The sequence below is a fragment of the Mixophyes fleayi genome, chromosome 2 (genome assembly GCF_038048845.1).
Source record: "Mixophyes fleayi isolate aMixFle1 chromosome 2, aMixFle1.hap1, whole genome shotgun sequence".
Lineage (NCBI taxonomy): Eukaryota > Metazoa > Chordata > Amphibia > Anura > Limnodynastidae > Mixophyes > Mixophyes fleayi.
In genome coordinates this window covers 79,297,699-79,312,230 of record NC_134403.1, presented here as the reverse complement: position 1 = coordinate 79,312,230, position 14,532 = coordinate 79,297,699, and the positions used below count along the sequence as shown (strand labels likewise).

Here is a 14,532-nt window from a genome sequence, read left to right as displayed (position 1 = left end):
CTAAACATTGGGAAAGAACAAGAAAATATCAGAAGGAGGGAAGGAATAATAATAGAATGTTATATATCAATGCAAGTTGATTTTGTATAGTGGTGCTCTCAGAATGGTGGTTAATTTGCCAGATGAAGCCCTTTATTTTGGTACCCCCTATCTTTCCTGAAAATATCTATAGACTGTGTGCAGGGCCAGATAAAGGGAAGGGAGGACCCCGGGCTAAGGGTACTGTGAGGGCCCCCCCCCCCTCCATGAGCTTACCTCCTTCCTTTGTTCCACTCCCTGTAGTGCTTAAGTATTACAGTGACAGCAGGCAGGTAACAGCATAACATTTGCTGTTAGCTGCCTGTCATTCTCCTTGAACAGGTGACAGTCGGAGCCAGGGGCGGGGATGCCCCCGATCCGATGAATGCTGGTGGGCCCCCCTGGCTGCCTGAGGCCCCTGGGCTGTAGCCCATTTAGCCCTATTGTTAATCCGGCTCTGACTGTGTTTAGTGCCAACATATTATGCAAGAATCATTCACATCAGTTCCTGCCCCACTGATGCCTACAGTCTAACTTCTCTATCACACAAACTCACACACTCACGTTAAGAGCAGATTAATCTACTATTCGGCATTTGAGCTGTGGCAGGAAACCCATTCAAACACAGGGAGAATATACAAACTTCACATAGCGACCCTTGTGAGAATCATGACCCCAGTGCTGTGAGGCAGCATTGCTAACCACTGCATACCCCATAACTTTACTATAATCTCATTTTTGCTATACTATGTAGTTAACAGCTAAATCACTGCTATTTATGGAAAGTCTGTATGACACGCATGACACGCTTATGTTTACTACATACTTCAACAATTTTCTTTTGACAAGAAAAACAGCAAGCCACAGCAAGGGGGTATATTTGCTAAACTGCGGGTTTGAAAAAGTGGAGATGTTCTCTATAGCAACCAATCAGATTCTAGTTAGCATTTATTTAGTATATTCTACAATATGACAGCTAGAATCTGATTGGTTGCTATGGGCAACGTCTCCACTTTTTCAAACCTGCAGTTTAGTAAATATACCCCTATGAGTCATGTGCAGGCTTCACACAGTGCCTAGGGGCTAACATTGAAAAATTGTTTACATGAATAATTTGCTGCTCAGCAGGTGCATCTAAACATGTACACTCTCTGGGATGATCTTGGGTGGCTACAACTTCCATAACGGCATGTTTAGAGAACCTTGTTATAATGCAATGTTGCTGCTTTTCAAAAACTCTTCTCCAATAAAAGATTAACTTATAAAACTCAGCTAAGAGAGTAGCTGATGAGAATTGTACTCAATGTAAATAATAAGATCACATTTGTAAAAAGTACTTTTCATACATGTACACCCCTGTGTCAAAAGGGTATAGTACAGTCCTACTTGCCTTCTAGCAGCCTGTTTCTGGCTGTATGTCCAATGCATATGATGTTCATTATGTCAAAGGTTAGCAGAAAAGTTCACAACACCAGTGTACTGTCAAGCCGGAAGTATTTTATTAATATGTAAAAAGAAAGTGCTTACCTCATAAATGTTTTTTTTATTGAGATCCAGTAAACTTAACCCTGCAACAATAAAATGTGCTAACATTAAAACATGCTTATTGAGATAATTCATACAGTGCTCTGATGGGAACATGCAGCAGCAACAGACAGATCTGGGTAAATGTATTAACCTGCAGATTCGTTGAAACGCAAATTTTTGGCAATTTTGACAGGCATATTTAAAACGGTAATTTTATTAATGGCAAACCTCGCTGGGTTTTACCTTTATCAAAATTGCAATTTTAAATATAGCCATCAAAATTTTACCAAAAATCAGTGATTTGATGAATCCACAGGTTAATTAATTTATTTGATCTATTTATTGTTCAGTTGTATAGACATTCAGATTTTTATGGTGAACACGGCCTGGCTGCATCTTAGGTAAAGATCTTTAAATAAAGATTATTTAGACTGTAATCTCTAATGGGGCAGGGACTGATGTGAGTTCTCTGTACAGCGCTTTGGAATTAGTGATGCTATACAAATAGCTGCTGCTGCTGATGATCTTTGATCTCTATGGAGAATACGCTGTCAATAAACAACAAATGTTTTTCAAATGTAGGAAGAATCAACAATGATACAAGCTGTGTTCAAGGTCCTCCCTGCAGTTAAAATAAATGTCAGGGTGTACTTATAGTGCATTCTTTCTGGAGAGCAATGACCTCTATCAATGATCTGGTCAAGCTGTGGTCACTGTGTGGTGGTTGCTGATGAATATCGCTGGATGCTACCTCTAGAGTGTGCACATCATATTTTAGTTCTATGGGGCATATTCAATTACGATTCCGGTCCGCGGGATCGCGCCGGAACGGGACGCGAACTTAATCCACGGTACCGCAATAATGTGGATTTTCGTTCGCAGCCCGTAGGGTTGCGTACGAAAATCTGCGTTATTGCGGTACCGTATTACCGGCAATAGTGCGCACTTTCTGCAGTGCGTTACCGCGGACCGGAACCCTAATAGAATATGCCCCTATGTGTCAAGTGTCCCAGTGCTGATGCTACCCCCTGAGCAATGCGATCTGTATCCACTACTTTATAAGCCGTCAACAGAAGCAGAAGAGAACGGAAGTAACACAGGAGGACGATGGCAAGACTGCCTGACACATAATTATAAAGAAAAAGTTTGTATTAAGTTAAACATCATGTTTCCGAATTTTTTCTAAATATACTGTATATATACATAGAAGTACAAGTATATATACATACAAGTCATAATAGCCATGGCTTGCTGCTGATTCCCTTGATTTCCAAAAATGGCGAGCTCTCGTAAATGATGTTATGGGCCATGAACGCTATATATACAAGGCTAGAAATGCCAGTCATAAGCATTATCAGATATGGTACAACTCCAAGGAGTAAATTTATCAAGCGTTTGAAAAGAGGAGATGTTGCCTATAGCAACCAATCAGATTCTAGCTGTCATTTTGTAGAATGTACTAAATAAATGATAGCTAGAATCTGATTGGTCTTTCAAACCCACTGGAAAACTCTCAGCTTCATTCATTTACCCCCAAGTATAGAATACATTCTGAAAACCAGGAAGTTATAGCCACAAGCTTCTCTTTGGGGGTCCGTGTTTAGCATTGTCCTGCACATCCAATTGTTTATGTGTTGTCCTGAGCTATGTTATTAAATGTACAGAAATTCTGTTTTATATGCTTTGTTAGTTTATCCAGTGACATATATTCAAATCTATGTATCGAAACAATTGCTATTATGTCAGCCCTTTCGTTAGTAATTGTTTATATCCTATAGTTAAGCATTTAACTATCTTGTTTCTAAATTTTCAACCTGGATAACTAATATATCAATTCATTGATTAGATTAGCAAATGCATGTTAGTAAAACATGTCAGTTGTTTGCTTTTTTTGTTTGTTTTATAACACTCTTCCAATAGAAAACACATGATTCAAAAAACAAACAAACAAAAAACATGTTTCTAAAGCCTATGTGTGCACACAGGACAAACAAGGTAGCCATGACGATGTGAACCAACTATAAATTAATCAAAAATGTCACACTAGTGCCAGTCAACCGTGGTCATGCACGTATGTATAATAACTGCAGTCAGTCATTTTAAATTACTAATATAAATATTTTTGTTTGAATCAGCTTTAATTCCTGTACTTTATTAGAAATATCCTCTGTGACTTCAGCAATTTATATATATATATATATATATATATATTTATTTCGGAATAACAAATATAGTCATTGAGCCGCACACTCAAAGAATGTGAGACCATATGGTGTTGAAATTGTGAAAGAATAAATCGTAGAAGCTTTATCATCTTGGGATCAAGAGAAAGTGAACAGATATCAACAACTACTTTTGTCACGAAGAACCATATAAGATTGGCAGCATGAACAGGTCACAAGTTGTATAACTTAATGCCAGATTGATAGACATTTTTTTCCATTGCAGTAGAGTAGTCAACGGACATTACTGAATCTACTCAAGGTTTAATATTTGTGCTATAACAGGTGTTCATTGTTATGAGGTGTTGTCAGCTCCTTATAAGAAGGAAAGCATTTTATAACACTTAAGGGACAAACACATGGAATTGATATTTTTGCTCTATCCAAAGAGAAATGTCTAGCACTGATTGTGATAACAGAAAGCAATAGCATGTATTCAACTGCATAGCAAAGGTACATACAATGGCAAATATTATGAAAATGTTAAGGGTCACGTACATGTGTGCATGTCCTTGGTACTGCTTTATAAAAGGCAACTTATATGTTATGCATTGTGTTCCTTTAACCTTAGAAATAACTGATAAATTCCAACACTTTATAATCTAATATATGAAACAATTCCTGGAAGAAAATGTTAAACAGCTGTTATTAGACTACATGTATAGTTAATACATATTTATGTATATACACGATTATATGAATATGATACGTAATCATATTTATTCCAAATGAAGTGTGCTGGTCCAAATGAGACACACCTTTTAAATATTGACATCGTTTAAGAAATGTTGATTAAAGGAGTGTAAGTCATGCCCAGATAGCATGAAGTGTGTACACTCCATGCTATATGAGGCTGTTAGCTAGTAAGGATTCTTCTATGTGAAGATTTTTACAAATGTATTAACAAATTTAGTTAGTATAGTAAGAGATATACAAGAGAGATGAACAAGAGGAGCACAGGAATAGAACCTTCTACCTGTAAACCACAATCAGCCGTGAGCTCTGATATCCTCCACTACCTGCGTTGTCAACCGCCTGGACACTTCCTGCTGATCTGTTTCTCACACTTATTTTTGGCTGGTGCAGTTTTAATATGACTTGTTGATTTCACTTATGCTGCCTGTATTCCCACCTTTAAACCGCACTGTTGCTTCACTTAGCTTCAATTTTTAACTGGCTGCCTCATGTCCTGTGGACTTACATAACCAGCTCAGTGCACCTTGTATTATGCCTTATGTTAAACAATTGCCTTCCAATTATGCCTTATGTCACTGTCTAATCATACTTGCCAACTTATGGCAAGTATGATCCGGGAGCCTGCCGGGAAAGGTGAGTGTACAGGGGGCGGGGCTCCAAAAATTGCGGCATTGTGGCCCCGCCCCGTGTCGTAATGACGCAAAATGCATAATTTTACAGCGAGGGCGGGGCCAAAACGCCGTGATTCACCGGGAATCACTGCATTTTGGACCTAATTCTGCCCACTTCACTAGGAAGTGGGCAGATCCGGGAGATTGCCACACTCTCCTGGGAGTCAGTGAGACTCTCGCAAAATGCGGGAGTCTCCCGGACATTCCGGGAGAGTTGGCAAGTATGGTCTAATCTAACTGCTTTTCTAAACACACCCATCTGGTATCACTACTGTCCTAACTGCTTCCTATTCTCTGGCTCATACTCTCCTTCTACCGCTGCACTCTCTCGCTTTACTCACCTTTCCTGTTCTCACCATTTCCTCACTCCACTTGTAAGCTCTTACCATCATTGATTTCTGTATTACTTTCAACTGTCTATTCCACACCTTCTCTAGCTTTATCATGATTTGCTTCTCTCTCTCTGCTGTCCTCTCCCTCTAACCCCTTGCTTCCCCTGTCCAACCTTTCCATATTCTTCCTCCTCCTCACTCCCCACTCTCCCTTCCCATCTACCTCCCCTATTTCACTCCTCTCTTCTCTTCTGTGCCTCTGATCTGACTCACTGGCCCTCCACCATATTTCCCTCTCTCATCCTTTTCCCACTCACACTCTTTCCCTCTTGTCCCCTTCGCTGCTCTTCTCTCAACGTCAGTCTATTCCTACCTTCCACCTCCCTCTCTTTCCCCCCAGGAAATCTTCTCCCTCACGTCACTCCTTCCTTCTGCCTTTCCCATTAATAAACCCCCTTATCTGCCCCATCTCCACTCCTCCCCCACTTCTTGCTCCCCTGCCACCGTCTCCTGTCTGCTGACAAGTCGCCTCTTATTTCTGCTTCTCGTCCAATTCCAACCCTCTCTCCCTGTCATGCACCTCACTCAATATTATACTTACCCTTGCAGTCGAGCAACCCCAACAATCTCATCCACATCTCTCCTCTTCCCTCTTTTCCTCTATCCTGTGGTCTCTGGAATGCCAGATCAGTCTGTAACAAATTGACCTCTATTCATGATCTCTTTATCTCTAGATCCTTCAACCTGCTTGCCATCACTAAAACCTGGCTATCCCCTGAGGACACTACCTCTCCTGCTGCTCTATCTTTCGGGGGCTTGTCCTTCTCCCACACACCCAGACCTGGGGACCGGCAATGTGGTGGCGTCGGCATACTTCTCTCCTCCTGTTGTTCTTTTGGGGTTCTTCCCCCTGAACCCTCCCTCTCTTTTTCCTCATTTGAGGTACACTCTATCCACCTATACCACCCAGTTCACCTACGTGTTGCTGTTATCTACAGTCCTCCTGGTCCTGTCTCTCAATTCCTGGATGCCTTTGCCACCTGGCTCCCTCACTTTCTCTCCTCTGACCTTCCCTCCGTCATCTTGGGAGACTTTAATATCCCTATAGACAATCCCTCAGACCCTGCTGCCTCCAAACTTCTCTCCCTCTCCTCCTCCCCTGGTCTCTCTCAATGGACCTCCTCTCCCTCCCACCACAGTGGCCACTCCCTTGATCTGTTTTTTTCACACCTCGGTACTGTCTCCGACCTCATTAATTCTCCATTTCCTCTATCGGACCACCATCTCCTCTCTTTTAGCATCTCTCCATCCCTCCCACAGGCCCATCCCCCAAGATTACTCTCAGCAGGTGTAATCTTGACACAGTTGATCCTACCACATTCTCCTCCTCCCTGGACTCGCTCCTCTCCCCCATCACCACTCTTTCTTATCCTGATGAGACTGTCTCCTTTTACGATCACACTCTTACCACTGCATTTGACTCTGTCGCCCTGGCTGTCACCGTGAAGCTTTGTCGGTCTCCGCCTCAACCGTGGCATTCAAAACTTACCCGCTATCTTCAAAAATGCAGAACAGAACAGCTCTGGAGAAAGTCACGCACTCATGCTGACTTCCTCCACTTCAAGTTCATGCTTGCGTCTTACAGTTGGACCCTATCGCTCTCTATACAATCCTTCTTTAAGGCTCCCATATCTTCCCAATCCTCCAACCCCCATCGGCGTTTTGCCACCTTCAACTCACTCCTCTCCCCTCTTCCTCTCCCATTCCCCCCCCCTACACTGTCTGCTGTCGACTTTGCTACCCACTTCACCCCCAAGATTGAGTCATGACATCTCCCAGCAGTCCCTTCTTACCCCACCCTCTCCCACCTCCCTGCCCACTCTGCCCCCCTTTCCACCCTCCTCTGCAGCTGTTATCTTCTTTCTCCCTTCCCCACCTGATAGCTCACCCTCCTTCTCTTCCTTCACTTTGGTATCTGCAGATGAAATCCATACCCTTCTCTCTTCCTTAACCCCCCCACTTGCCCACAGGACCCAATCCCCTCCCACCTCCTCTGCTCCCTCTCTCCTGAAGCCTGCTCCCACCTTACCCATCTCCTCAACCTATTGCTCTTCTCCGGTATCTACCCCTCCTCTTTTAAACATGCTCTTGTCCCTGTCTTCTTAAGCTTCGGCCTACTTCTCGCTGATTTCTACCATCACCTTCACTCATTGTCCCGGAAATAATTTGATTTGCATTACCATTTACCTGTGTGTGTGTGTGTGTATATATATTTATATACTTTTGTTCTTCATATTTTGTTCTTTATGTATCATGTTGTGTCATGGGTCACTGTTTTCTGTATATGTCATGTACGGCGCTGCAGACCCTTTGTGGCGCCTTATAAATGAAAGATAATAATAATAATAATAATACATCAAGCATATTCTAAAAAGTGTTAATATGTCTTTCCGAAAACCTGTTAAAAAGTCAACAAGCTTCACCGAAATGTTTTTATTTCTGTAATTTCTAAATGACTTGGAAGCCAAGTGTTCCTATAGTAAAACTACAATTCTCAAAAAGGGTCATTTACAAACTGGTATTTGCACTGGGGGTGCAAATACCAGCTGGGGGTAAATATTAACTGTTTCTGATGAAAGGAGCTGAACTGTGGGCACATGCAATGATGTCCTCTTGTGGAACACAAGCTTCAAGGGGTGGAGATAGTACAATTATGGGGCATTCCTGGATTATTGGGTGGCCACAGAGATTCTAGAAATCTATACTTACCTACTCTCCCGCAATGTCCAGGAGGTTCCCAAATTTTAGGGAGTCCTCCGGAGTCCAGGTAGTGCAGGCACAGGATTGAGGCAGAGCTGACGGACAAGATTTGAGTAATTACCCAATGCGCAATACAGGGAGTCGCCACAGGGGACATGGCTACGATGATGCAATCGTGTCTCCCAGACAGGAAAAGTTATTAAGTATTTTGTAATCCGATGTCAGCCCTTGCATTCAATAAAATACATTTTGCACCAACCAAGTGCAATTTTATAATAAAGCGCATTTAGATGTGCAAGTGTACCAATATCAGAGGTTGAAGTGGTGAGGATATATGGTGGTACGCCATACCGCCACTTCTCCTACTGTCTTCATTACAAAACTATCAAATTCCATTCACTTACAATCCCAATACATTTTTATTATACCGCCACTTCTAAATTTCCAGTTCGACCACTGACCAATATAATGAAGACATAAAAAATTGCTGGTCTTAATGTATTCATGCCTATTTCAGGTTCAAAACATGCCTATTTCAAATTCCAACAAGCAGTTTTTGAATGAAAAAAATGGATTTGTAATAGATGAAAAGTCCAAAAGTGATAAGTTACTGAAGTAATATTTTTTGCTTTTTGCAAGCATGCGCATGCCTAATCCTGCAAATGGTAATGAAATGTGAGCTTTCAGCTATGTATGCGAAAGCTAAATGTGATGTGTATCTGTATATTTTGTGGTCACTTTTAAACATTTAGGAGTTTAGAAGTGCAGCCATTTAAACTACATTCTATGGTGGTGGGTGTGAAAGTATGACAGTCCTATTTGTTATGTGCGCTTAATCTATGAGTTGCTGGAATGATTCACACTCAAGTGCTTTGGGGACGCTGTGCATACAATTGATCCTCATGATCTCATGAGGTGTGTCTGGAGAATTTAGTGAAAAAAAGCACAGTGCATTTTCTATTTATGTGTATCCGTGTGAGGATAAGTTGTAAGAAGACAAAACAGTGGAGTAGATTTCTTAAAACTTCTAGCTATCATTTACCTAGTACATCAGTGGTCAAAGTGGAAATTTAGAAGTGGCGTTATGACAAATGTAATGGAAATGTAAGTGAATGGAATTTTATAGTTTTAGAATGACGACAGTAGGAGAAGTGGTAGTATGGCATACCACTGTATACACCTCCACTTCTACCACTGTATATATGTATAATGTAAGTGACTAGAATGTGATAGTGTTACAATGAAGGCAGTAGGAGAAGTGGCGGTATGACATACCACTGTATACACCTCCACTTCCACCACTGTATATATGTATAATGTAAGTGACTAGAATGTGATAGTGTTACAATGAAGGCAGTAGGAGAAGTGGTGGTATGGCATACTACTGTATACACCTCCACTTCTACCACTGTATATATGTATAATGTAAGTGACTAGAATGTGATAGTGTTACAGTGAAGGCAGTAGGAGAAGTGGTGGTATGGCATACTACTGTATACACCTCCACTTCTACCACTGTATATATGTATAATGTAAGTGACTAGAATGTGATAGTGTTACAGTGAAGGCAGTAGGAGAAGTGGTGGTATGGCATACTACTGTATACACCTCCACTTCCACCACTGTATATATGTATAATGTAAGTGACTAGAATGTGATAGTGTTACAATGGAGGCAGTAGGAGAAGTGGTGGTATGGCATACTACTGTATACACCTCCACTTCTACCACTGTATATATGTATAATGTAAGTGACTAGAATGTGATAGTGTTACAGTGAAGGCAGTAGGAGAAGTGGCGGTATGGCATACCACCATATACACCCCCACTTCCACCACTGTATATATGTATAATGTAAGTGACTAGAATGTGATAGTGTTACAATGAAGGCAGTAGGAGAAGTGGCAGTATGGCATACTACTGTATACACCTCCACTTCTACCACTGTATATATGTATAATGTAAGTGACTAGAATGTGATAGTGTTACAATGAAGGCAGTAGGAGAAGTGGCGGTATGGCATACTACTGTATACACCTCCACTTCCACCACTGTATATATGTATAATGTAAGTGACTAGAATGTGATAGTGTTACAATGAAGGTAGTAGGAGAAGTGGCGGTATGGCATACCACTGTATACACCCCCACTTCCACCACTGTAGTACATTCAAAAAAATTATACCTAGTGGTCTATTCGATTCTGCTGTGAATAGCGCGGCGTTAACAGTATTACGGTTAATACGGTAATTTTAGCCTGGATTTCATCTCGCAGCTCAGGGAGCCGCGAGTAAAAATTCACCGTTGAAATGACTGTATTAAGGGTAATTATACGCAGTTTTACCGTATTAACGTTAAACTGCTAACGCCGCGCTATTCTCGGCAGAATTGAATTGACCCCCTAGAATCTGAACCTTTAGTAAATCTACCCCAGCATCTGGAAACGGAAGGGTGTTGCGACAGGACTACATGCAAGTTACTGCTTAATTCAGTTATTTTGAATGTACCTAGGCATCAGAACAAATTTGAGTCATTAAAAACTTAATTGAAAGTCAAATTCTAAGCTAGAAATGCACATCTGATCAACATGTCTCTAGGTGCAAGCTGCTTGTGTCACTCACCTGGTATAAGTATAGTCTTCAGAGGAGAGACCTCTACACCTTGCACAGGGTATTGTAGTGGAGAGTTTGCCTGTGCAATAATAATCCTGTCTGCTGGACTGCTGGTTCTAAAATAAAGAACAAAATACAATTTAAATTTGATAAGTGTTGGTTAGTTTTCTCTTACATATTACATCCAGACATTTTATGTAGCCAAAGAGGAACATTTAATATTAAATGGGACACTGTGCTTAAAAAATGTAGATTGAGTCAAAAGCGAATGTTAATATCAACCTTATGATATCGTATGGGAAATATTTCTCTGTTCTAGTATTTAGCAGTAACTTTCTCATTAAATTAAATTGTATTCATAGAATTAGTTAAAAAAAAACGGAGAACGGAGGTGTCGAGTAGGGAGATATTTTGAGACAAGTGAGGAAATGTATGTCGGTGCAATTTTGTTGATGGCCTTATATGTTAGTAGAAGAATTTTATATTGGATTCGTTGAAATACAAGCAACCAATGTAGAGACTGACAGAGTGGCTCAGCAGAGGAAGAACGGTTTGCAAGGAAAATCAATCTAGCTGTTTTATCTTAAGCATTGTAGATGTATTTCCCAAATTAAATTACACTTAATAAGTTCAAGTCTCTGTGTTCTTACGAATTCACGCAACAGTTTGGTCAAATGATACATAATTGAAAAACAGGGGGGAACATTGTGGTCAATGTTAACTCTTATTAAAGTAAATTGTGATAGATTAGTTCTAAGGAAGAATCGAAGGCTTCCTAAATAAAAGTGTCAGCTCTTCTGAAAAATGCTTGGTGGTGGCATAGTTGATACAGCAAAGCTAGTGTGTGGCATAGATAGGAAAGGATTTAATCATTTTACACAGACCAGGTGGTTGCTTTTGATTAACCCTTTGTGACACACACGTCACGCAGGCTCAGGTGAGTGCTGTTCATGACACCGATCTTAAAGGATCCGCCTAAAACATCTGGGCCTCGATCTTTGGGAACCACTAAACCAGAATGCAATCCTGGGGGTCACAGCAAGAGTTCCACAAAAGCATCCACCTGTGTTGGAAGCATGGAAAGTCCAAACTGCATTGACTAGTGACTTCGCGGATGAGCCAACCCTGCCTGTCAGTGATGTGAAAGCCAAATAATTGGATGAAGTAATTTATCAAACAACCTGTTGCAAACCCATGTATACGGCATCCCAATACCAACAGTACAAATTTCCTTTGAATGGAAAGCCATGGACCTTGTGGGGACTCTGGAGAAATCCACTCGTGGACACCAATATATACTAGTGGTGTTTGACGATGCGACCAGATATCGAGAACCAGTTCATTATGGAATATAATGTCCAGTACTATAGCTAATTGACTTGAATTGATGTTCACACGCTTGGGAATACCCAAGGAAATTCTCACAGACCAGAACACCCCATTCATGTCCAAGCTGATGAAGGACATGTGCCAGTTGTTAGGGGTGACGGTTCTTCACATATCCTCATACCATCCACAAATGGACAGTTTGGTGGGGTGCTTCAACCGCATATTAAAACACATGTGCAGGAAAACCGTGGTGAAGGAGATAAAAGATTAGGACACTCTTATTCCCAATATGATGTTTGCCATCTTTGAGGTACCTCAGGCCTTAACGGGGTTTAGTCCTTTTGAATTATTGTTTGGGAGACAGCCCAGGGGTATCTTGGATATGTTAAAGAAGGGTAGGAGCAGCAAGACATGAGGGAGCCACATCAGATGCAATTTGTGTCCCAAATGTATAAGAGGCCAGGAAAGATAGGGCTCATTGTACAACAACATGTAAAAGAGGCTCAAGAACGGCAGAAGAGAAATTATGACATAAGTGCTGTAGGTCGATCTTTCAAACCTGGGGACAAGGTCCTAGTCCTGGTTTCAACCCAGGAAAACAAACTTTTCACCCACTATCAAGGTCCATATAAAGCCCTAGAGGAGGTCGGTCCTATCAATTGCAGGGTCAGTAAGTAGGGGAGGAGAAGGGAGGAGTAAATATACCATGTCAATCACCTTAAACCTTGGTATGATGAGGACACCTCTCCTTGGGTAGGGAGTACTTTTATTGAAAAGTCCCATAGAATCAGCTTTGTGTGTTAAGCAGGAACAACAGACTGAGGAAATTATGTATTCTCTTCCATTCCTGGTTACACTACTTTAATTGAACGTAACATTGTCACTCTGCCAGGAGTTATCATAAAACAGAAGCCAGGAGAAGGATAGAATAGAAAACTCTGTCCTGTAACTAAGTTGGAAGTTACTTCCTAGAGAGCAAAACTATGCCAACATGGAGAAGGAATGTCACGCCATAAAATGGGCTACTGAAGCTCTATTATCTCCTAGGCAGAGAATTCACATTAATAACTGGTCATTCACCATTGCGGTGGATGCACAAAATCCAAGAGGTAAATGCAAAAGTAACCGGCTGGTTCATGGCACTGCGACCATTCAAGTTCTCAGTAGGATATGGACCAGAGATTCTGCATAAAAATGCAGATGCGTTGTCACGAAAATTTGCGCTCCTCATAAAGTCCGCGCCTCCCTACTTGGGGATGCAAGGGGGAGGGATATGCAACAAAGGGAGGTATTTAACTGGCAATCTGCAGAGAACGAATGAAAGCATAGTAACACATTTGTGCAACTGTGCCCATAGTTTAAAGATAAATGGGTGTGGGGACATATGTGTGTCAAAATAATGGTATTGAGTCTGATTTAACTTACAAGGTTTGGAAGTGCATTTTCCCACAGCTACAGTGCCTGTCTGCAATAAGAGTAATCATACAGAATCTGATGAGATTTCCCTTTTAAAGAGCAGGTGGGAGTATCACCTGCCCATCAAGTTAGGGCTGTTTCACTGTTCTCAGTGACCGATGCTAGAAAATCTGTCTGGTGTCCAGTTAGCTGGTCTCTGTTTATTTAGTGTTTAGGGTCACAAGAAACCGTATGGAATATTTATGCTGTAAAGTACTTTACCACCCTGACATTAAAACAAAGTAAAAAGGCAAGAAGTTGTTGGCGTGTGTTTCACCAGAAGTGTGTTCTTGCCACAATATATATATATATATATATAACCTGTATCCTGTGTTCAATAAACCAGTTTTCTGGTTAAGTAACAAAGAGTGGATTAACTTCCTTACTCACATCTGCTGACACATGTTACAATCCAATAGGCTTCTGTCAATACCTGTAACTATGTAAACTGCGGTCGTGTCATATCTGTATGATTACATCTGGCATTACGGAATCTCTGGCGTCATTTAAATTAACAATGGTGATGATGATGATAAAGTCTGTCTAAAACAATTGGTTCAAATACTTGGACTGGGATTTACTAAGTGCAGGTTTTATTTGCAGTTTTCAAATCGCCACACCACAGATGTGATTTTCAGTCCCAAATTGAGGGATTTATCCACCAGCAGTTTGATAGAATCTCAAACTGCATCTGAGGTTTGGTGTTTTACAAACCCCTAAACCATATGCAGTTTAGGCCAAACCACATGGTTAAACGGATGTGAATAATCCAGTTTTCCAGGGGTTTTGTTATGTGGAGTGTCAGGCAAGATGGCATCTGCCCAGCTTAACAGGCTGGGTGCAAAAGGCATAATTACCATAGTAGCAGGGGTTGCTGTTGCTAGAGGGCCACAGCTTGGGGCATTTCATCTC

At 41.2% G+C, this 14,532-nt stretch overlaps 1 protein-coding gene across 2 annotated transcripts in view; it reads right to left on the bottom strand.

The window, feature by feature from the left end:
- Positions 1 to 14,532, bottom strand: part of B4GALNT1 (beta-1,4-N-acetyl-galactosaminyltransferase 1) — a 117,376-nt gene that overhangs the window by 26,788 nt on the left and 76,056 nt on the right. For both annotated transcript variants that reach the window (XM_075199346.1, XM_075199347.1), the window contains 2 exons: positions 10,846 to 10,952; positions 1,546 to 1,586 (listed from right to left, as the gene is read on the bottom strand). In XM_075199346.1, coding sequence (XP_075055447.1) covers positions 1,546 to 1,586; positions 10,846 to 10,952 — 148 coding nt within the window. The remainder of the gene's footprint in view (positions 1 to 1,545; positions 1,587 to 10,845; positions 10,953 to 14,532) is intronic.